We start from the raw sequence: 22,824 nt of genomic DNA, 5'->3' as shown, positions 1-22,824 counted from the left end.
GTGACTCTGCAGGTAACAGGAGTATTTCAGTCCCAGGCAGCGTGACCAGGGCTCAGTGCTGCTTTTCATTCACACCGAGACCTGAGATGAGAGCAGGAGCAGCATGAAACAGACCTAGTAAAAGCTGCTGTGAATAACATACATGTGACATGCTAATAAACAACTTGTCCTTAAAACAGTGCACGGGGCTCAGAGCTGCAACTGTTGCGTTGACGTAAGGAAAGTGCAGCATCTGAAAGCTGGACAGTGAGCCCACTTTACATGAGCTCAAAGGACTGCCTAATCACACATTAAAAAGACTAATCTTAAAAGCCCCTTATTTTTGTCACTGCAATAGGTGTCACTTTATTCACAAAATCAAGTTTACTTTCCGGCTTGAGAGACTTACCTTGAAGTCACCATGCAGGTGGGTATTAATGTCCTTTCCTTCAACAAAACCGGGGTTGAGATATTGCTTCCCCAAAGCAGGCTGTTCACCTTCGACATCACCAGACACGCCAAAGGCCTCCCTCAGCGTCTCGGGTACCACAGAATCCAGTATGACCACAAGCAAGCCAAGAAGTGTGCAGAGAAGACCTGCAAAGCCCAAAGTTCCCTTAGCTGTTCAGCTGTCATTACTTGGAAATGTTATTCATTATCATTCATTAGGGAAATCCCTTCATCCTCCAGTGAGCAAATACTTCCTGTGTATTTTCATACACCGATGACACTGAACAGCATATCAAGTTCTGGAGTCCACCAAACGGGCACTCTGAGCTTGCAGAAGGTCTGCTGTGCTCTGTGGCAGTAGTCTGCAAGGATGCGACGCCCCGCTGCTTTACCTACTACCAGCGCCAGCCAGAAGGAGCTGCCAAATCCTGCCTCCATGGAGACCGCACCCATGGTGAAATTACATGGAGGGATGTTCTGTATGGTGGCAAAGGAGGCCAAGGAGAAGAAGATGAATGCTCCCGTGGTGACCATCATACAACCAGCGTAGAAGATGACAGGCATGGAGAAGAGGATGTTGGCAATGAGCCAGCAGCAGAATGCAGTCCTGTTGAGGCACAAGCAAAACCATGACAGAAATGAAGATCTAACGACCTGAGACCCTGTAGGAGAAGATGTCATTCATGTCAAGTGGCCTTTGACTGCATGATGGAGAGGCCACACTAAGTTCACATCACCATGGCACTTAACCATACCACAAGGTGGCAGAAGTGTATCGTCCCGCGTATCTGTACTGGTGGTAGAGACCACAGGGACTGTTCAAGGTGAACTTCTCAGCTATGTATAGAATGGGACTGGGCAGACCCCTCTCCAACGCTTCAGCATAGTCTTCATCCAAGATATTGGTCCACTGGAACATCTCATTGTAGTTTATGGTCTCATTCAGCTGGTTCACAGGATCTCCTGTGTGGACAATATGGATGGACATTCAGCCCTAGATGATGTGTGTCCAGCCAACACAGAGCAGCTGAGAGTGCTTTGCTTTAAATAAGGCTGACCCTTGAGCGTCACGTTGATTCCTGACAATCCGACCCAGAGGCCAACATCAGCATGTACTACAGCGCTGCTGAAGGATTTGTAAGTGGTGTTGGCCTTCACGCCGCCTGTGGCCCAGTCCCTCGAGAAATTGACAGCTAAGGAATTAGAAGCATGATGATAAACGTCAGTAAGTGAACACAGACGTCTTAATGACTATGCTGGAGAAAGGCTGCGCTGACCAGGAGGCTCCATCAAAATGATAAGCAAAACACACTGCAGGTTTATTCAGCTGACAATCATTTGGCTCTGAAGTACACATTATTATTCATGAATCACATATCTGCTATATTTTTATATCTGCTATGTGTGACACACCTACTCTGTGGCTTTCCTTTATTTGAGGGATTTTCACAGTTACTCACCCACTATTACTGCACCTATGAACAAACTGAGAAGTATTCTGAACATCCAGAACAGCCTCTAAAATAGAAACACACTAGTCAGAGTGTATGTCATGCATATTGCAGTGTAAATGCATACATATTTTACTTGATTCAATTTGATATAAATACTATCAAATTACATTCTACTAAAACTTCCAGTAACTATTAGATCTTGCAGAGGTCTGCTTTACCATTCTGGACCACAAAACTGATTTAAAATCATTTTAAAACATCATAATTTTTTACTGTTACTACAAATCTTGATGCACATACAGTATCAGTAATGAAGACTAATGAGGAAACTTAAGGTTCTTTAATGATCCTCACCAGCTTCAGCAGCAACATACATTCATTCATATGATGACTAAAAATTCATAATCAAAATGCATCTATCAGGTTCACATTTTTAACAAGGCCTAAGGTGTTTTTGTGGATACACAGCAGGACTTATTCACTGGACACTCACTGACTTTCCCCGTATCCCTGGAAGAATCAGGCAGAAAGTGCCGGCGAGGACCAAGAAGACCAGGATTACAGTGAGCAGGTCCAGACTGAAGATGAAGGGGGTCCTTTGTCTGGGGTAGAATGGATAAATGCCATCGTAGAACGTCATCTCTGCTGGGAGGGAGCAGCGGGGGCACACAGGGACACACAGGGACTCACTGGCTCAGTGGACACCCCTCAGGTACCTGCCAGCACAGTCAAGTCCATCCAGACAAGCAGCATTTGAGCCTAAATTTCCACATGTCTTTGTGTTAAATGCCTCAAGGGTGAAAGAGCATCCTACTGCAATGAGGACATGTATTTATGACAGCTGGCACTGAGGGCCCTTTACTAGCAATCCGCAGACTCATCGACACAGGGGTCTCTCCAGCTTCTGGACAAGAAATGAGAAGATGTGACACCTACCTGGGTGCAGGGTGGTGCTGTGAACCTCCACTGTCTGTCAGAGGATCAGTCCGACTCCCTCAAGCTTTTATATCATTCCACCCCGCCTCATTTGCATAAATGAGCTTCCTTAGCCGCGGACGGACCAATGACATAGGAGCCACAGACGGTAACCATCCCTGGACACAGAATCTCCCTCTCACTTGCAGCCCAGAGCCGGAGAGGCACGTGGAGCTCCTGAAGCATCGTCCGCAACTCCTGCTGTGAGCGGGAGCGCGAGAACTTCAAGGTGCTTTTATTGGCCAAACGTCACGTGGGGAATTCATTGCAGCGGGGATTCGGGTGAGTTTTTTCAAATGAGGTTTTTTCACACGTATTTATTGACCCTAACGCTTTTCTCTAAAAACACTTACAGCTGGGTAAGTGCTTTGCTCAAGGGTACAACAGCCGCGACCCTAAACCTAAAGGCTAAACCTAACCAGCTGTCCCGTCTAAAATAAATCGCTGCCTTCACACGACTCGGTACGCGGAACGGAGATGCGAACGCGCTTAGTCCGGAGGCTGAGTGGAGAGAGAGGAGAGCGGAGCCTTGTTTTACCTGCGGCTCGGGGCGGCGCTCCGACACCCGGGATCCTGCATAATACATCAGTTAATTCAAACAATCAAATATACATTTAAATAACACGGGATCCTGCCGCTGTTCCCGGAGCGTGAAAGACAGAGCAACGCACCGAGCCGAGGGCACCATATTCGGCATGATATGGATAGCGCTTCATTTAATACAATTCAGCGAATAATACCGCTGTTTGTGCACTTAAAAATGTAGGGTGATCAGGAATCGTCTGTCCTGAGTTTTATGCACCTCGTCGTAGGATGAACATCGGAAATGGAAGAAACAAACTAAATTTACTAGAATCACATATCTCTATATCTGTCTTTTTCTCCTATGTCACATAGTATGTGATGCACAAATTGTATTTTCTCTGAGATGTGCGTCGCTTTGAGAGAAGTGTGTACTAAATGAATAAATGAAAATGTAAATGTCACTGTAAATGCAATCAATGTAATGTAAATAGCGCGTCGCGTTCAATGGACTCAAGCTACGATTTCTGGAGTTAGAGGGTGAGATGCGTTGAGGATGTAAAGGTCAGAGGATGGAGAAAAAAAAAGTGGTTGTCTTTTCAGGAGCAGGTGCACCTACTTACCTGCAGAGAGACAAACCCTCCAGGCAGGGAGAGAGAGATCTGGAGCTGGAGACATTTCCCTGGAGAGAGCTTTGCTTAGACAAGTCTGTCTACATCAGTAGGGTTACAAGATACAGAGATGTCACACCTCCTGTCCCCAATCCTGCTGCTGATGTCCATGGTCAGTCCTCCAGGTAAGTACTCATATTATGTAATTTTTAAAATTATTGTATTTTTTTCCATTTTACATTTTTGAAAATCCCTTTTCACATAGAGTGGGTTGTGGAGTCAAAATGCAGCATTCAGCATTTCAGGGGTTTTTGCACTCAACCACTCAGATATTATACTGCTATTATCAGGACTTTTGTATGAATATGTACGTTTGAAGATGTAAAAAAAAAACAGCTGTTCACATGTTCAGGTGCTCAGTGCAGTGTCAGCTGGGAGGTGCAGCGCTATGATGGCTGGTACAACAATCTAGCGGATCACAGTCGAGGCGCGGCAGGTACACCTTCTAGGCAACTACTTGTCTGGCTTCTGCTCCATTGACACTGAAGTCAGTGCCTTAAAGCTGAAGTGTGTTGTTCTTAATTTTCATCCATGAAGCACTTTTCCCACTGAGAACTTAGTGCAATGTGACTAATGGTCATGGTCAATCCAGCAGTAATGGTCATAGTCAATAGAGCTGCAAGGGTCAAGGTCAAAGGATGTTCACATTTGTTCATTAGATCTGACTGTGCTGTCCAGGCTCTCCTTTAATGCGCCACTCGCCCCCATGGTACTCTGATGGGGTGTACCAGCCTCTTCAGGAGCCCCTGCTGCCCAACCCACGCAAGTTCAGCAACTTTATCATGAACGGGCCATCCGGCCAGCCGTCCTTCAGGAACCAGACTGTCCTCTCAGTTTTCTTTGGTAAGAAGAACCATCATCTGTTCTCCCCAAATGGCTCACACGGACTCTTTTTAACACCTGGCCACCAGACTACTGTGTTTATCTTAACCACCCAAAAATGTGCGAAGCAGCTATGCAGATATGGGTTAGGCTGACATCTGGAGGGGAACCTTTACTTTTCCTTTAGAAGTGCTGCTGTGGACCTTCAGGTGGCGCTCTTCCTTCTAAATCAGATACGGTCCCACTAAGGAGACAACCACCTGTGAGCCTCTGTAGGAAAGGGAAGGGTTGTGAGTGTTGGTTCCTGAACCAAAATTTCATCTCAGGCAAAAAACTGAAAATTAGAAAAAAATGGGGCCACATAGTCTGTATATCAGCAATGAATATTCCATTGGTGAGCTGACCACAGCAGTAGGTGGAGCATGGGCAATGCTGTAGATCAGTGGCATCTGAGCTTATTTTAAAGTGCTTTTGGAAGGTGAAAAGTGCTTTAAAATTGCAGTCACTGCAATTTTTCTTGCTGTATGCCTGTGTTAAAGCACTCTGTGTCACTGCGTGAGAGGAGCGCTCTCTAAAAAAAAATTAATAATTTAATTTCATGTTAAGAGCCACGGAATCTGACTGAGTGCGCATGACCATTTGCCCAGGTTACCATGTTTTATCCGAGATCGTTGACTCCAGGAGACCGGGGTGCCCTCCAGAGTTCATCCACATTGCAGTCCCGACTGGGGATCCTGTCTTTGACCCCAACAGCACTGGGACGATTCTTTTACCATTCCAGCGTGCCGAGTGGGACAAGCACACCAGTCGCAGCCCAAACAGCCCCCGCACACAGGTAACAGGGTGTCGGTGCTCAAGGCTCTGTGTACCGCACACTGGTGGTGGTCCACTGCGTACCACGGTTTCTTCACAGCTCTAGGGTTGTGGGTTTGATTGTAGCGTAAGCTCTTTGTCCGTAGAGATTTTTCTCTTTTCTTATCTGGGATTCCTGCCAGCACTTAGATGTCCTCCTGCATTCCAAAGACATACTTTTCAGGGAATTAATGAACAGTGAGTTCCTGAGCACTGCTCAACACTACTGTGGTAGTGCTTAACCAGGAGGTAGACCAGTCACCTTTCTCAAGGAAGGTCAGGTGAGAAAGGGTGGACCTACAAGCAACATAATGACTAACTGTGAATTTAGGTGGCTACACAGTGTAGTGCCTGAAATTCCTGTGGTCAAGTTATTTTACTGGAATAACATTATTTTTATAGACTGTAGAAAGGAGTTTGTACAAGTCAGGAGTGTGGTTTCAGTCCTCGCTCCAATTCTCAGGAGCGATCCTGTATTCAGGCTGGTAATTTCACCCCTTTTTAATAAATGATATTTCATTAAGGACTTGGTCAAGGTCTCTTCCAGTTTTTCACAGGATGTTAGGCATTTACAGTTGGAATCTAAGCATTTGAAACAAAACTATATTAAGCTTAAGAGTAGTCGATTCTTTTCTAGAAACTGCAGATATTGTCATCATGCTGTTACCAAATCAGAAAGGTGACACTTTGTGACCTTGAGTTTTTTAAGCAACCCTATCTGGAAGGTGTATGCTGGAAAAATAAGAGAAGTACTTGAGCCAGAATAAATTTACTACATAACTTTTCCTTCTGTTTTCCTCCTTTCTCTCTGTTTGCCTTCATTCACTTCTTTCTGTGATCCCACAGGTAAACCATGTGACTTCTTGGATTGATGGAAGTTCCATATATGGAACCTCCAGCTCCTGGTGTGATGCCCTGAGGAGCTTTGACAGCGGACGTTTAGCCACGGGTCCTGACCCAGGTTTGCCTCAGCAGAGCACTGGGAACTTCATGTGGGCCTCCGCTGACCCCTCCACAGGCCAGCATGGTCGCCAGGGCCTCTATGGTAAGAGAATTTCCCACTACCTCCCACAGCAAGTACAGCAAGTTCATTGTAGAGTTTAGAACGTTGACTTTGAATACCCACAAGTTGGGCATTTAAACCAGTGTTGGACTATATGTTGGATCATGAACATATACACATGATGTGACTTAGAGTCCTGCCTTAAACCCAACAGTGTAATGCAGTGTAAATGTTCTAGTGCTGAACTAATGAGTTCAAGGAACACTTCTAGAATGATGTGCCCACATATAGTTCTTGGTTTAAGATATTCCTCTTTTATGATGGATTTAGTTAATGAAAGGTGTTGCTGTTTCATATTTTGCCCTCTTATTGTGTCCTGGGTTCTCTTTACTGTGACAAATCAGTCATTGTTGTTGTGGGATGGCGTGATACGCTTGTGTTATACTCATACTTCTACCATAATCCTGTGTTTTTGTTGCTGTATAATGGCATGTTGGTTTCTTGTTTTACTCCAACTGGGGTGGATTAATTTTCTTCACTGAAACTGAGTGCAAGCGACTGTCAGGAAGGCATGTTAAACTCTGAATATTTTGCAATGAATAACACACACACACACACACACACACACACACACACACACACACACACACACACACACGCTGTCTGAACCGCTTGTCCCATACGGGGTCACGGGGAGCCGGAGCCTAACCCAGCAACACAGGGCGTAAGGCTGCAGGAGGAGGGGACACACCCAGGACGGGATGCCAGTCTGTCGCAAGGTACCCCAGCAGGACTTGAACCCCAGACCCACTGGAGAGCAGGATCCAGTCCAACCCACTGCGCCATCGTGCCCCCCCCACAATGAATAACAGAATATACCATATTTAGTCTGGTAAAAATGGCATCTAACTTGGTATTGGGATCAGTTTGTGGAATATTTCAAAAATTGCATATGAAACTATAGACAAATAGGACTATTGATTAGTCCTGTGTTTCAAATATTGTGCTTGTGAAACAACTGCATAGAATACCTGAGAACATAAATGTTATATTGGCCAAACAAAGAGCTCATACAGTGTCATGTAGATCTTTTCAATCTGTGTCAGAGATGGGGTCTCCATGTCTTCTCCTCTGTCCCTGTTTTTTTTCCAGAGTTTGGCAACACCTGGGGGAATGAGAATGTGTTCACAGTGGCAGAGGGGATTATCTGGTTTAGGTACCACAATTACCTGGCTTCTCAGCTGCAGGAGAAACACCCATTATGGTCAGATGAGGAGCTCTTTCAGAATGCCAGGAAAAGGGTGGTTGCCACATTACAGGTACAGAAATGGCCTCATTTACCACATAATTAGTATGTTTGCCCTGAGATGCCCCAGCAGAATTCACAAAAACATGGCATGTGTTCGAATTCTGGCACGTAGGACAAAAGTAGGTGTATCAGTTCAACACTGCCTTGAGGTCCTGGAGACCTACAAACGTTGTGAGGGAGTTCAGATTTCAGGAACTGTAAAGCACAACAGGCGTAATGGTGATGTGTCTCATTCCTTATGAGAATAGCTCAGACTGAGTACTGTACACTAATACAGCAATCAGTAAAGACCGAGTAACAATAATTTGGGTTAAGTGTATTTACGTTAAAGAGTTACATCTTAATTTTCCTCAGTTTTTCCTCTTACCAGAGCATTGTGTTCTATGAATGGTTGCCTGGACATCTGGGAGATGTGACTGTGCCATCCTACCGAGGTGAGAAGATGTTACTGTCTCTGTGCATCACTGTGCACCATTGTTTAAGTGTATGTGTGTCTATACACATCTGTACCGTGACAAAAGGGAGGTAAGACCCTTAAGGAGCTGCCCTTTAGCCGTTTTGTACACTGGCCAGAGCAGCAATGCTCAGCAAAACATTGTGTTTTGAGGAGATCCTAATAAGACCTGTTAGAGAAAGGTTATGGATTTTGAGTCTTGTATGATTTGTACTGGGATAGTAAGTGAGTGAGACAGCGAGAACGTGAGACACGGTCCAACAAAGATAGCAGGAGGCAGCGTAGTCTCTGAGGACATTGACTTGTAGCATGAAGGTTACAGGTTCAACCCCTGCTACTGCCATAGTGCCCTTTGGCAATTTACTTCCCTCAAACGTTCTAGTAAAAGCACTAAGTTTCTTTTCATAAAGACATGCTGTGCTGTAAGTTAATAACAATGCTGTTTCCTCCTGCTCATTTGTTCTTTCTCCTTTCCATGGTTCTCCCTCATGAAGGCTACCAGAAGTTTGTAGACCCTGGTGTCTCGCCTGAGTTCCAGGCAGCTGCCTTGGGGGTTTGGGCTACAGCGGTTCCCCCTGGTGTTTACATGAGGTATTTTTATAATGAACCTTTTTCTTCTTCTGGAAGCTTCTGTGCTTATTGATGCCGCTATGGGAATAACTGGATTAATGCTGAAAATGCTCCAACATCTTGGTTCTTTGTAGATGGAAATGCAAAAGCTTTTTGGTACTTTTTTTATGACCTTCAGATTTGACTTTACCCAGGAATTTGAGTGGTTGAGGATTCAGTGACTAACCAATTCAGCTGGTTATTGGGATTTGGCAAATGAACTAACCAGCTGTTTAGTTTTAACCAGTTAGTCAGGAAATGAAACTGGATGCAACCAGTCAAAGCAAAGGTCAAATGTGTATCGCGGGGGAGCTTGTCCCACCCAGTGCTCATGCAAGTGTAATTCGCCACACCACATTTTTGGGTATAACTCCACTGAGTACTATCAATACCTGAAAACTAGTTATGCCCCTGGGGAAAGTATACCCTGTTTTAAGCGTGGAGTTATCTGAGTACATTTTGTGAAATAGACAATAAAACAACCAGCTGTTATTGTCAGTGTTGAGGACTGGAGACAAGAGGTAGGGTTTGGACACAAGTGCGGGTGCTTTTATTTCGGTGCCAAAACACAGGAGCAATCAGTGACTGAGGTCGGGGAGGGGCAAGGGTTTTCCAAGGTACGATTGTCGATTCAGGGGCGAAGCAATACTCAGAAAACGTGTGAACAAGCCAAGGTCAATAAAGCCAGGAGAATAAGGAACTTTAAGCAGGGAACAGGGTACTGGGAAACAGAACGCTGAATGCACAAGCCAGTCGATGGGCGTTGTAGATTCTGTTGCTGTGACGGCGCTGCCTTTATACCTGGCCGTGCTAATCAGCAACAGGTGCTGTTGCTGAGTTTGCGGGTGTGAGCATGACAGTTATGGTGGGACATAACCAGTTTCGTCTCATAACTGATTATGTCCCACCATAACAACTGGTTGTGATATGTACTATATAAAGCTGAACATTTTCACTCTGTGACCAGTGTGGAAGTATAATTTACTCTGAGCAATCTCTAGTCAGCTATCTGCATATTTGCAAGGTGAAGTCTCTTAAAAAATTTGACCAAGCAATGCTGGTCAATTATGTGAATATGGACTTGTAGCTCAGCCAGTAGTACAGTAGATATTCAAAACTGATTTGTATCCTTCAAGGGACCGGTTCAGTTATAGAGAGGTGACTGATGAATAAGGTCATGAAAATGTCTTATATGTTGAGTACATTGTGTTTGTACTGGCTGCAGGAACAGGACATGCCACTTTCGGAACATCATCAACTTGGATGACAGCGTGTCCCCAGCCATGCGCACGTGCAATAGCTTCTGGAACAGAGAGGTGAACTGAACGGATGGGATGGACATGATAGCCAGAGGTTGGGAGTTGGTCCAGTTGGGTCTGCTAGCCCCAGACTGCCTCAGCTACGTGACCGTAAACTGAGGACATTATTTGTAAAGGAAATGAATCAAGTGTTCGAAAAAGGTTGAATAAAAACCCTTCGGAATGGCATTTGAGTCATAGATCTGGTTCCGTCTGGAATAGAAGAGTAGCAAGCAATCTGTGTACATGCATGTAATGGTTGCATGTGTTGGGTGTCCTGTGTTTAGAATCCAAACCTACAGAATGGCCAAGATGTGGATGATCTCCTGATGGGAATGGCATCACAAATTTCAGAGAAGGAGGACAACATCATTGTGGAGGATTTGAGAGGTTATTTCCCTTTGTTTTGTTGCATTTTGTGTCTGCCACTTTGTATTATCCACACATTGTATTATCCACACAGTTTCACTGCCTTTAATAGAAATTACTGATTTCGGGCTGCATTTCAATGATGCAAAGTTTACTGTCGTTGTGTTCATTTTTAGGAGGAGAAATTTTCTTTGAATCACCGGTGAAATGTGTAAACAAAGCTGTGCACTTTTATATGTTTTACCTTTAAGATGGGGTGGCTAATGGAGACAGCATGATTTTTATGTACAAATATTATTTATCTGTTCGGAAAAGTGTGGGGGAGAGAGTCATTTCATCAGAGCTCTGACGTTGCTGAATAACAACACCAAAACTGGTGCTACTTAACGATATTGTAGTGAATTAAAAAGGCTAACATCACTGTTGAAGAATGCCAACATTGATGGCTCCTTCCTTTACACTGGCCAGATTACATGTATGGCCCACTGCGGTTCTCCAGATCTGACCTTGTTGCGCTCACCATCCAGAGGGGCCGGGATTTTGGCCTCCCCAGCTACAACCAGGCCAGGGAGTCCTTTGGCCTGCAGCCAGTGGGCAGCTGGGAGGAAATAAACCCTGATCTGAACAGAACAAACCCCGAGGTGAGGGAGTAGGAGGAAAAGGTGAAGGACAAAGATTAAGAAAAAAATGCTGTAAAGCATTAAGGTCATCTTGCACCTGCTCTTTTCCTCCTCAACACTCAGATCTTCAGGAACCTAGCCCAGCTCTATGAAAACGACATGTCCAAACTGGAGCTTTTTCCAGGAGGCCTCCTGGAGTCTACAGAGGGCCCAGGACCACTTTTTTCCTCCATAATCCTTGACCAGTTCCAACGCATCCGGGATGGTGATCGCTTCTGGTTCGAGAACAAGCTAAATGGGTAGGAGATCTTCTCCTTGTGTATTTCAGTATGACCCTGCTTATTTAGTTGGCTTGTTCTGTACACTCTGCCATGCCTCTTTATACATGCATCTGTCTCAGTGTGGAGATACGACCACGGAAGTCTTCTCATGACAAATCTCTTAGTCTCTTCACAGCAGAAGAAATTCAGGACATTCGCAACACCTCCTTCCACGATGTACTTGTTGCTGTGACTGGCTCTGAATCTCAAGATTTCCAGAAAAACGTCTTTGTCTGGGAGGATGGTAATAATGGAGTTGTCTGCATATTTATTCAGGCACATAAAAGAATGATCTATAGGTATTGTTAAACATTGCTGGGTGGCATGGTGGCACAGCAAGTAGTGCTGCTGTTGCGTAGCTCCTGGGTGGTATGACAGAGCATGGGTTCAATCCCTGCTCAGTCTGTGTGGAGTTTGCATGTTCTCCCTGTGTGTGGGTGTGTGTGGGTTTCCTCCTGCAGTCCAAAAACACACTGTTGAGGTTCCCCCATAGTGTGTAAGTGATACAAAGAGAGTGTGTTGTACTGATAAGTGACTGAGTGACCCATTGTAAGTAGTGTATCTAGCAGTGTAAGTCACCTTGGTGAATAACACTACATAGAGTTCATTGGAAGTTGCTTTGAAGAAAAGTTGTCTGCTAGATTAATAAATGTAGACAAAAATTTGAAGGTTAAGTCTGGTTTTCTTTCGTTTCATATTGTTTTGATTATTCAGCCATGAAGAGCACTGACTCCAGATGATAGAGCCAGAGGTTGTCACTGTCATGCATCATTAACCTGGCAATAAAGTTCGGCATGGTGATGGCAGTGCGTTAGGAAGCAACAGAAATGCTACAGTAACTGGAGTATTACTCTGGTTTACGCCAGATCTACTTGTTGGACCTCACCTTGGTGGCTGGAGAGATTAGTGTGCTCAGTGTATGTGATGAAGAGTGCCTTAAGTATCCTTGTGTCATCCAGGTGACCCCTGCCCACAGCCCAGGCAGATAACAGCTGCAGAGCTCTTCAGCTGCACCAACGCCACTGACCTGCACTACTTTGACGGCAGCCAGACTGGGTTTGGCATCACTGTCTCTGCTCTCTTTCTCCTGCCACCAGGTTTGACTTTGATTACCATCTCTGCTCAGTACAGTTGAGCGCTTTGGAATTTCCTTAAGTGTTTGGAATTTTAAGGAAAAAATTAGACCTTCGGTAATAAAGTGAGTCTTGCGGTTAGTAGTACAATCCAGATTAGAATGAGGAGAAGGATCACAGTTAAGATGGCAGAGATGTTTTTTTAATGAGCCCTGACCATCATTAATCTCAAAAGCACCGTTATCAATTGGGGAGCCTGCTGTAATTTCACCCTCTTTCCCCTCACAAGTGAGCTTTCTCCTGGCTTACACGGTGGCCTATTTCCGCAACTATAAGTTCAAGAGATTCCAGAGGAAGCACCAGACCAAGGACATTACAGAGGAGCCCGCTGTGGGAATCACAGGTAGGACCATTGACCGCAGACAATGGTGCTGTGATTAGGCGTGCAGGTGAAGGGCTCGGGTTGCCCTGCCTGTCCCCTTCTGACTGCGCCTACTTGGGTCTGTGGTAGATTTTTTCATCTTATGCAACAGCTTTGTTAAACGCAAGCTGTTTCATGACAGATGTTATTCGCTCAAGAAATTAAATGTATTAGTTATGTTCAGAATAGATAATGTGACATTTTAAGAATATCTCATTATGTGTTAATGGTGTGTAACCACTGAAATGAAAAGACATGTTGAGATTCTGACAAGCAACAGATGCAATGAAAGGAGCCCCATTAACTTTATGAAATTTTGGGTTTGATAAATTCCTTAGTTTGTAGAACGCATTAAAAAATTATCTCCAGTGGATCATACAATTGGGGGGGTGCAGTGGTGTAGTGGGGTTGGGCAGGACCTGCTCTCTGGTGGGTCTGGGGTTTGAGTCCTGCTTGGGGTGCCTTGTGGTGGACTGGCATCCTGTCCTGGGTGTGTCCCCTCTCCCTCCAGCCTTGCGCCCTGCGTTGCCAGGTTAGCCTCCGGCTCGCTGTGACCCTGCTCGGGACAAGCAGTTTCCGGCAATGTGTGGGTCATATATTTTGTGCAAGAGCAACGTTTCAGTATTTCTTTTTTCCTATATGGATTTTTTGCATTAATACACCAACTGTATTAAACACCAACATGCACAGTTAATGTGTGTCTAGGGGACTGAACAATTGTGGATGTAAAGGCTATCATAGCTCACATAAGCCCTCCTTTCCAAATTTGCACTTGGTGAAGGCATTCAACAATTTTGAATTTCTTAAGTTTTCAATCCCTACAAAATAAACATTTTATCGTTCACAGTTTAGTATTTCACTCCACCTACATTCTGTTCAGTGAGAGCTTTCCCTTTGTGCACCCAGCATGTGAGTGGCAGGGACCCAAGGAGCCCCTGCAGCCTGTTGGCCTGACTGTGGATGCACTCCAGAGGCTGCTGGTGCTCGATAACAGAGGCTCAACAGTGCGCTTCCTCAGTCTGGTGAGACAGGAGTGTTTGGACATTCACGTCTCCAGTGATCACCTTTGCCGTGTGCTGCTGCTTAAGGTCCCCAAAGAGTACGATCTGGTGAGTGGAAGGGCCCACATTCGACCAGCCGTTGTCTGCCTCCTTTTCATTTCCAAATCTGCCTTCTTGGCATCTTTATTGCAAGATTTTTGTAAATGTAAATGGTAGCTAAAGCAACACTGTCTGGGTTGGACTATGGGTTTGCATCCCTTATAAGACAAGCTTTAATCGAAACATTACCATGATTGCTGTGGAAAGTAACTACAAGCTGTTTCTTGAATGGTTTTTGTTGATTAAAACTGCTGTGTTTTTTACACAGTTTGCTTCGCTTCCATGTTTAATATGTCAGCAATCAGTTTATAGCATGTTTCTTGTGTTGTCTGGATCTCCATTTCATCAGCAGTCTGCCTTGTTCCAGGTGTTGTTTTTCGAAAATGAGAACAAGCGTTCTGAGTTTGTGAATCACCTACAGTCTGAGTTGACCCCATGGAACAGGAGACTGAATGTGAGGGAGGCAAAGGAACAACAGATGCTGGAAGAGGCTGTGACGAAGGAACAGAGGTCACAGATTGTGGAAACCTTCTTCAGGCATGCCTTTTCTCAGGTGAACCCTGGGCTTAAAGCTCAAAATCCTTCACAGTATTGCAATACAGCTATGAGCAACTGATGGAAATTAGAGTTTGTGGAGACAGCTACATTTTGAGGAAGAACTATTAGACCAAAACCCTGACTTGGCCCAACTGTCAATCATGTACAACAAATATGAAAGCCAGTGAACCTTCAGGCTCCCAAATGCATTGGTTTTCTCAAACCCACCACTGCCCCCACCTCCAATTTTTAAGTGTCCCACTGGTTGGGCTCAAACACCTCATCGGCAGTAGGTACAAACCCTTCTGTAGACTCTAAGCGAAGATGGAAAGTTGACTAACCACTTGCCCAAACTCACGGTGTAGTACTTCTAACTACTGAAAGTACACTAGCAAGATGTTCCAGATGGCCAACATTTCATCCAGCAGTGTGTCAGAAAAAAAAATTCAAATTCATTAAAACACAGTTTAAGGTGTAAAAAATATAACGAAAGATAAAACCACAAACTGTAGAAATAATTTTGCACTTCAGATGGATCTGTCCGTTTTTAACTTTGCGTGGATGAGGGATTTACAGATTTTGGCTTTCTAATGTAAAAATTTGAGCTTCTTTAGGGGAACTATACATCAATCCCTTGAAGCAGAACTGTTTATGAAGTAACCTGACAACGTTATTGTAATAAGGATTGCTCTCCTGTCACCTATCAGATCCTGGAGATTGACAAACATGATGCTGGGGATTTGAGCTCATTATCCCCCGTGAAGAGGAGGGAGGCACTACAGTGTGAGCTCAGTGCATCAGAATTTGCTGACGCCCTTGGGCTCAAGGAGGACTCACTCTTTGTGGAATCAATGTTTACCTTAGCTGACAAAGATGGCAACGGCTACCTCTCTTTCCAGGAGTTTCTTGATGTTATTGTCATTTTCATTATAGGTGAGGACAGGTTGCTTGCAAAGGGTAACCAGGTTTGATGACCGCTATATGAATAAATTTTACGTGTAATTAACTGTACTTTTAGAAGATTGTTAATGAGCCCTTATTTAATTTTTTTGCATGATTTTCTTTTTGTGGGATATGGCAGGGTCTCCAGAAGAGAAGTCAAAGATGATGTTTGCAATGCATGACCTAGATGGAAATGGCTCCTTATCAAAAGAGGAGTTTTCTAGATTACTTAGGTAAACCAGTTGTTTCTAATTATCATTAATTGCAGTGCTCAGCATATTGCAGTGTTTTCTTTTCCAGAAAATGCAACAGGTAAACCACATGGGCGATTTTACATAGAAAAATCTTACACGTCACTCCTTAGAGTACTATGAGGTGCCTGCTCTGTTTGGAAGGAAAGGAGCTAATACACATAATAATGGTTCTCTCAAACTGTGCATTCCCTGTGCGTTGGCCTGCAGGTCCTTTTTTGAAATCTCCAACTGCCTATCCAAGAGCCAGGCAGAGGAAGCCATCAAGACTATGCTACAGGCAGCTGGGTTTGACCAAAAAGAGCAGATTGCCTGGGAGGACTTCCATTCCCTCATGTGTGACTATGAGAAGGAGCTGCAGTTCTCTCAGCTCAACATCAAAGGTGAAAACGGCTAAAGCAGATATGTGGAAACCCGTCTTATCCTGTCTGCATCTTCCTTTCCTCTTGGTCGGTCTCACCAGGGCCATACACTTTTTGAGCACCCAACAATTTTGCTGTCTACGTCCTTTCTCTTTACAGGGATGGAAAAGGAGATACAGTGTAAAAACAAACTTAAGAGAGACCAGAGAGTGTCCTTCATCACCCCAAAAAAGTGAGGTCATGCAGTCAAAGATCCTAAGGGAAACGAAAATGAGAAAAGTGATGTTATGTTATTGTTTTAGTATTTTTCATCATCACTCAGCATTGTGTACTGGATGTTAAGGGTGTTCAATTATTTTTGATTTTCAGCTCACAGACAAAGGGAGAAAAGAACTTGGCCTTTGGTGTTGTAGGGAGAGAAGGGCAGGACCTGCGCAGAAGACATGGGAAAAAGTAAGAGCAATGTTGGTTCAAACATTTGTTCAGTGTTGATGATGTCGCACTACCACGTGAAATGTTCCTCGCTGAGGAGCTCCTCCAAATTCACAACTTCCAGTTCCTGCCTTTATTCCCGTTTTTTCCAACCATTTCATTTTCTATTTTCTAGTATTGTGCTGCTTTGGAAATTCAAAGTGACACAGAAATTTTCAACAGCTCCTTATTTTACTTAAGCAAATGACACTGAGTGCCTTTTACAAACATATTACAACAGGGTCCCTCTTCAGAACTGAACCAGCACCCTGTAGGTTAATAACCACGTGTGATCAGTATTCAGTCTGCTCCACATTGTTCTGTGCCTCATCCAATGTCTAGTTTGTCATTTTGATCCTTCATATTATGGTCATGCAAGACAAATACAGAAAATGGCTTGTATGTTTGGTTTTGGCATAAAGCTGCATCTTCTTACTGAAACGCAGGTGAATTATGGATATTTAAATAGGTGAAAACATTGCCTCTTGTATGCCAAGTCAACCTAATTTACCCAAAGTGCTGAAGTGTATTTTTCCTCTCATTCTACACAATTTTGCATGTCTGTTTTTCCTTTCCTTTTGTCCTTTGACATCAGTAACAGCTTACCCACATGTGCGGCCCCTGACCTGATGTTCTCCCAGCCCGTTCTGGACCACGTTTGTGTTTGGCACTCTGTGTGCATATACACTCATGTTAAAGAGAAACCACAAATCTGATGATATGAATAATTCCAAAGGGAGTGGGAGACAAGAAACTGAGAATTGGGAACATGGATCTGTCATGAGCGCTTTCTCACAGGCTATGTACATCCACTTGTGGGGCATTGATGGTAATAACATGGCATTACTTTTTTTAGCTGTGTAAGCTTACCAGTGTAAGCTTACCAGTAATTACGACCTGAGGTTACCTCTGCTTTTGTGAGTGACATCATGTCTGTCTGGGACTTACACTGGTGTGAACTCATAACATAGCCTAGAGCGTTTGAAAAAAGTGTACTTCCCAAAAGAAGACATTTTGGTTTCAGTCACATCTAATAGGGAATGATTCAATTAAACATTTCCACAAACATCAGCCTATGTAAAGATTATACAAGGACATTCGCTAAAAAGGTCAAATGTTTTCTGGAGCAATGTTTGGACTGTTGTGTCACGTCCTGCATCCCCATGAACTCCTTTTAACTCCAATTTTTGACTCATATATTTGATGTGTGTCACGTAGCACAGGCCACTACAGTCTGGATGTGTATGTGAAGCCCCAGAGGGAGCGGTACAACAGGAGTCGGTTCCAGCAGAAATTGCAGCAGTTGAAGCGCTTTGTGGAGAACTACCGCTGTCATATCGTCTGCTTTACCATTTTCTACGGCATCATGGCAGGCGTGACTCTGGAGCGGTGCTACCGTGAGTTACCATGACTTGTGGGTAAAATGATCATGTGAAGAAGGCAGCTTCATTTTAAAACTGGACTTCTGCAGTCAGACAAATAAAAACTCTCCAGTGCTGTTGTTAGACTACAGCTTGCAGGCAGAATCTACTGGTATCCCAGAGACCACAGCGGTGGGCATTGTGGTGTCCCGCGGCTCGGCTGCCGCCATCTCCTTCCTGTTCCCGTACATGCTTCTCACCGTGTGCCGCAACCTCATCACGATTGGCCGTGAAACCTTCCTCAATCGCTACATCCCATTTGATGCAGCCATCGACTTCCACCGATGTTTAGCCATGACAGCCATTATCTTCACAGGTCAAACAATAATGAGTTTCCTGAGTTATAAACTTTTTATTTTGATGCAGTATGGTTAAGCAAATAAACATTGTGTTTTTTAAATTAATGAAATGGACAACTGAGTTTAAAGTACAGGTGGTTCCCGATTTACGTTGGGGTTACGTTCCACAAAATCCATTGTAAATCAAAAATATCGTAAGTCAAAAAATGCATTTAATACACCTAACCTACCGAGCACCATAGCCTAGGATACACACAATGGCCATTACGGGCTTGCTGCCTTCAGGCTGGACAATTATCTTGAGTTTCTCCTCAAGAGTAACTGCCCTCCTCTTCTTCTTCCCACCAGTAGCAGGAGATACAGATGGGTGTTTCTATGACATTATGGATGTACAAAACATAACCACATGACAGACTGGGAGATGCGGATCACTGCCGCTGCCCAGCACTGCGAGAGAGTATTACTCCACATATTGCTTGCCCAGGAAAAAATCAAAATTCGAAATTCAAAGTACAGTTTCTACTGAATGTCTATCGCCAGCTCACCAGCATAAGTCAAAAAATCTTAAGCTAAACCATCGTAAATCAGGGACCACCTTTATAATAAAAGCCATTTTTCATGCTTTATGATCATTGTCATTTATTATTTCCCTCTTTTGTGTTGCAGTCATTCACAGTTTAGGCCATGTGGTCAATGTCTATATCTTATGTGTCAGTGACCTCAGCATCCTGGCCTGTCTGTTTCCCAAAGTCTTCATCAATGATGGGTAATTGTTAATTCTTTAATTTCCATACACTTGTAAGAATGTCATTAGCGTAGGAATTTCCACTTAGAATTGTACATTTATTTATACATGTATATCTGTGTGTATGTGTGCACACAAGCTGTAAAAATTGCTGTTTTGTTTTAGATCTGAGCTTCCAAAGAAGTGGACCTGGTGGTTCTTTCAGACAGTCCCAGGTAACGAAGCACTTAGGTGGATAAACATTAACAACGTGATTTATATTTAAGCAGCACTGTGCCGTCTATGAACAGAAGCTCATAAAGTGCTTGTATGTGTGTTTTTGGTTCTGGAGCAGGCCTTACCGGTGTACTACTGCTTGTCTTTCTGGCTCTCATGTATGTATTTGCCTCACGCTACTTCCGCCGCATCAGCTTCCAAGGTTTCTGGCTGACTCACTACTTCTATATTGTCATTTATGTTCTGGTGAGCAAAGACATATCGTGTACCACCTTTGAACAGAACATTAATAATTAGCACTTTAAGTGATTTTAATGCGTTTGGGAAGATATCCAAAACATTCCGAAGTCTGAAGTTTGCTGCTTAGATATGTGTTTGATGGTAATATGACTAAAAAAATAATCTATGAATAGACCTCATCAAAGTATGTTAAATAGCTCAGTGAAAGTTCCTGATGCTGTGCCTGGTCACTTTGCCTCTAGACTGTCATCCACGGGAGCTTTGGTCTCATCCAGGAGCCACGATTCCACATCTACCTGATCCCTCCTGCAATTCTCTTCCTTGTGGATAAACTCATTAGTCTCAGTCGGAAGAAGGTGGAGATTCCTGTGCTGAAAGCTGAGCTGCTCCCATCAGGTAATTTTTTGGAAAAAAACTAGACTGATTAACTGAAATAAGATTCAAAACACACAAACATGGTGAGGCGACAGTATCCCTGGAGATGATATTATGGTTTTACTTACTAAAGCTACTGGCAGTTGACACACGGTAGGCAGCTGAGATTGTTACCTTTATTTTTTTTATTTTATTTTGAATGGTACAGCTGATTTCCCTCTGTGAGCCTTGGGTTGTTTCCCTATCAGGTGTGGTGTACCTGGAGTTCAAACGCCCTCAGGAGTTCGTGTACCGCTCAGGGCAGTGGGTCCGCATAGCCTGCCTGGAACTAGGTACAAGTGAATACCACCCATTCACCCTGACCTCTGCTCCCCACGAAGAGACACTAAGCCTGCACATCCGGGCTGTGGGGCCATGGACCAGTCACCTGAGGGAGACCTTTTCCCCCAGGAAAGTGGAGGAGCTTGGTGCTTACCCCAAGGCAAGTGAGCATAAGGGTAAAAATCTCCTTCTCAGACTGAAGCAATTCTGAGCGAATGGCCTTTATCGAAACTCTCTTCTCATACTGCAGCTGTATTTGGATGGACCGTTTGGAGAGAGTCATCAAGACTGGAAGAACTTTGAAGTGTCTGTCCTGGTGGGCGGTGGTATTGGGGTCACCCCATTTGCTTCCATTCTAAAGGACCTGGCATTCAATTTTTCAGCTAAATTCAAGTTTCAGTGCAAAAAGGTAAGCATAGATATTGCATCAGGAAGAAAAAAATTACAGTGGACCCATGATTTTTTTGCCTTTTCTATTGATGGATATGTGACAGATTGGATATCGCCTGCGTTCCTTGTGTAGGTGTACTTCATCTGGGTCACTCGGACACAGCGGCAATTTGAATGGGTTTCTGACATCATAAGGGATGTGGAGGAGATGGACACCCAGGATCTAGTCTCTGTTCACATCTACATCACCCAACTGGCTGAAAAATTTGATCTGCGGACTACTATGCTGGTAAGGATGCTCACTGTGATGTCAGGAAGTGGCTGAGTGTAACCACTATGTATGTCGGTGACATAATATTCATTTTGCCTAAAACCATGGTGGCTGTAAACCATTTCTTTATGCAGTATGTGTGTGAGCGTCACTTCCAGAGGGTACTGAATCGCAGTTTGTTCACTGGCCTGCGCTCAATCACACACTTCGGCCGACCCCCCTTCCTGTCCTTCCTTACTTCCTTGCAGGAGGTGCATCCTGAGGTGAGAGCTGATTTGTCCTTGTGCTCTGTTCTCTCAAAAGTGTGCTCAGCCTCACGGATCCCCGTGTCTGCAGCATGTAGAAAACTCTTCTCTCCTCCATTAAGGTGCACAAAATTGGAGTGTTCAGCTGTGGACCACCTGGGCTGACCAAGAATGTGGAGAAAGCCTGTCAGCAGATGAACAAGCAGGACCAAACTCACTTCATTCATCACTATGAGAACTTCTGACCATTCCTGGCTATTTACCACAAAGGAATCCACTTTACTCCACTTTACTGAGTGAAAGCCATGCTTTTACAATGACAGCGTGCTATAAGCAATTATGACATGGCTCCTGACAGCATGTGTTCAAGAACACCGCCAAAAAATGAACATTCAATACTTCTACATGCATTTTTACTCGCACAAATAATGTGATTGTTCACTTTACAAACTGAAATTTTACTGCTGTTGTTCTATACAACCTGTGATATACAATACTAAGGCAAAATTGTGAGACTAAAATGGAAGTTTCTCCTAAATCCAGATCAAATTCAGTCTATATAAAAAATACAATTGGATTTGTACTTCAGAATATAATGATGTGTAATTCTGCAGTATAATGATCTGTGATTGAATTAATGATTTTTAAATGAATGTACATGCATATCTAAATTGAAAATTTTTCTTAATACTGATGACTTCCACATTCAAAATGAAATATTTTCAGCTGTTACTTTATTAAGAATCTTAATAAACACTATTTTTAAATTAACACTAATCTTATGCTCATTATTTCCGTTATGGATTTCCTGATAAACACTCTTTTCCCCTGGGTCACAGTGACACAGAGACAAACAAAGCAAAAAACACAGAGCAATACTGGAAATAACTGAAGGATAAATCAAGGATTGCAAAATAGTGTTTCTAAAAAGTGATCAACTGAGTATGTACCTATGAGCTGATAAACTATGATTTTATCTGACTTAAAAAAGACTAAAACAAATAAAAACAAACTGACAAAGGCCTTTACATATTTCAACGGAATGATGATGATGATGAATCAGTCAATGATGACTGATTTTCCATTTAGTATGTTTCAGCATATTAAAATTCTCTGGCCTATAAAAATAATGACATCCCAGATGAAAATCTTAACTGGTGGAAAATCACTGCAAGCCTCTTTGAAATGGTGTTTGTGTGGTATTAAAAGGGCTGATCACTGGATGTTGAACTTCCGTTGCTATGATGTCACTCTGCATATTTGCATGGAAGCTTCAGATATGGCTTAAAATGGCTTGTAAGTAACTGACAGGCCACAACCCAGCCTACACCCAGGGTTCTGTGTACTTCGTGTACACTGTGTAATGTCTTTGGAAACCTCTGCATCCTGAATCCCTTATCACAGCAACTGGTATTAAACCAAAATTCTTGTTGAGCA

At 43.6% G+C, this 22,824-nt stretch overlaps 2 protein-coding genes across 2 annotated transcripts; one reads left to right on the top strand and one right to left on the bottom strand.

Moving 5' to 3' along the window:
• Positions 1-69: 69 nt before the first annotated feature.
• On the bottom strand, positions 70-2,862 carry LOC108926707 (dual oxidase maturation factor 1-like). Its single transcript, XM_018739583.2, has 8 exons — positions 2,820-2,862; positions 2,377-2,599; positions 1,890-1,947; positions 1,488-1,622; positions 1,185-1,392; positions 822-1,036; positions 389-576; positions 70-81 (listed from the first exon to the last, which is right to left on the bottom strand). The coding sequence occupies exons 2-8, from the start codon at positions 2,521-2,523 to the stop codon at positions 70-72; spliced, it is 963 nt and encodes a 320-aa protein (XP_018595099.1). The 5' UTR covers positions 2,524-2,599; positions 2,820-2,862.
• Positions 2,863-4,101: 1,239 nt separating this feature from the next.
• LOC108926713 (dual oxidase 1-like) lies at positions 4,102-22,040 on the top strand. Its single transcript, XM_018739591.2, has 33 exons — positions 4,102-4,176; positions 4,404-4,487; positions 4,730-4,894; positions 5,521-5,708; positions 6,572-6,770; positions 7,881-8,047; positions 8,408-8,471; positions 8,986-9,082; positions 10,326-10,416; positions 10,686-10,788; positions 11,236-11,408; positions 11,511-11,686; positions 11,833-11,951; positions 12,667-12,804; positions 13,070-13,183; positions 14,108-14,310; positions 14,669-14,854; positions 15,546-15,771; positions 15,920-16,013; positions 16,242-16,414; positions 16,553-16,625; positions 16,763-16,846; positions 18,083-18,261; positions 18,371-18,601; positions 19,251-19,350; positions 19,495-19,544; positions 19,664-19,791; positions 20,028-20,181; positions 20,409-20,641; positions 20,732-20,890; positions 21,005-21,160; positions 21,277-21,405; positions 21,510-22,040. Exons 1-33 carry the CDS (start codon positions 4,122-4,124, stop codon positions 21,630-21,632), a joined length of 4,614 nt encoding a protein of 1,537 aa, XP_018595107.2. The 5' UTR covers positions 4,102-4,121; the 3' UTR covers positions 21,633-22,040.
• Positions 22,041-22,824: the final 784 nt, after the last annotated feature.

The sequence above is a fragment of the Scleropages formosus genome, chromosome 11, assembly GCF_900964775.1.
Source record: "Scleropages formosus chromosome 11, fSclFor1.1, whole genome shotgun sequence".
In the NCBI taxonomy this organism is placed as follows: domain Eukaryota; kingdom Metazoa; phylum Chordata; class Actinopteri; order Osteoglossiformes; family Osteoglossidae; genus Scleropages; species Scleropages formosus.
Note: the sequence above shows the minus strand (reverse complement) of the source record. Positions and strands in the feature narration are given on the sequence as shown.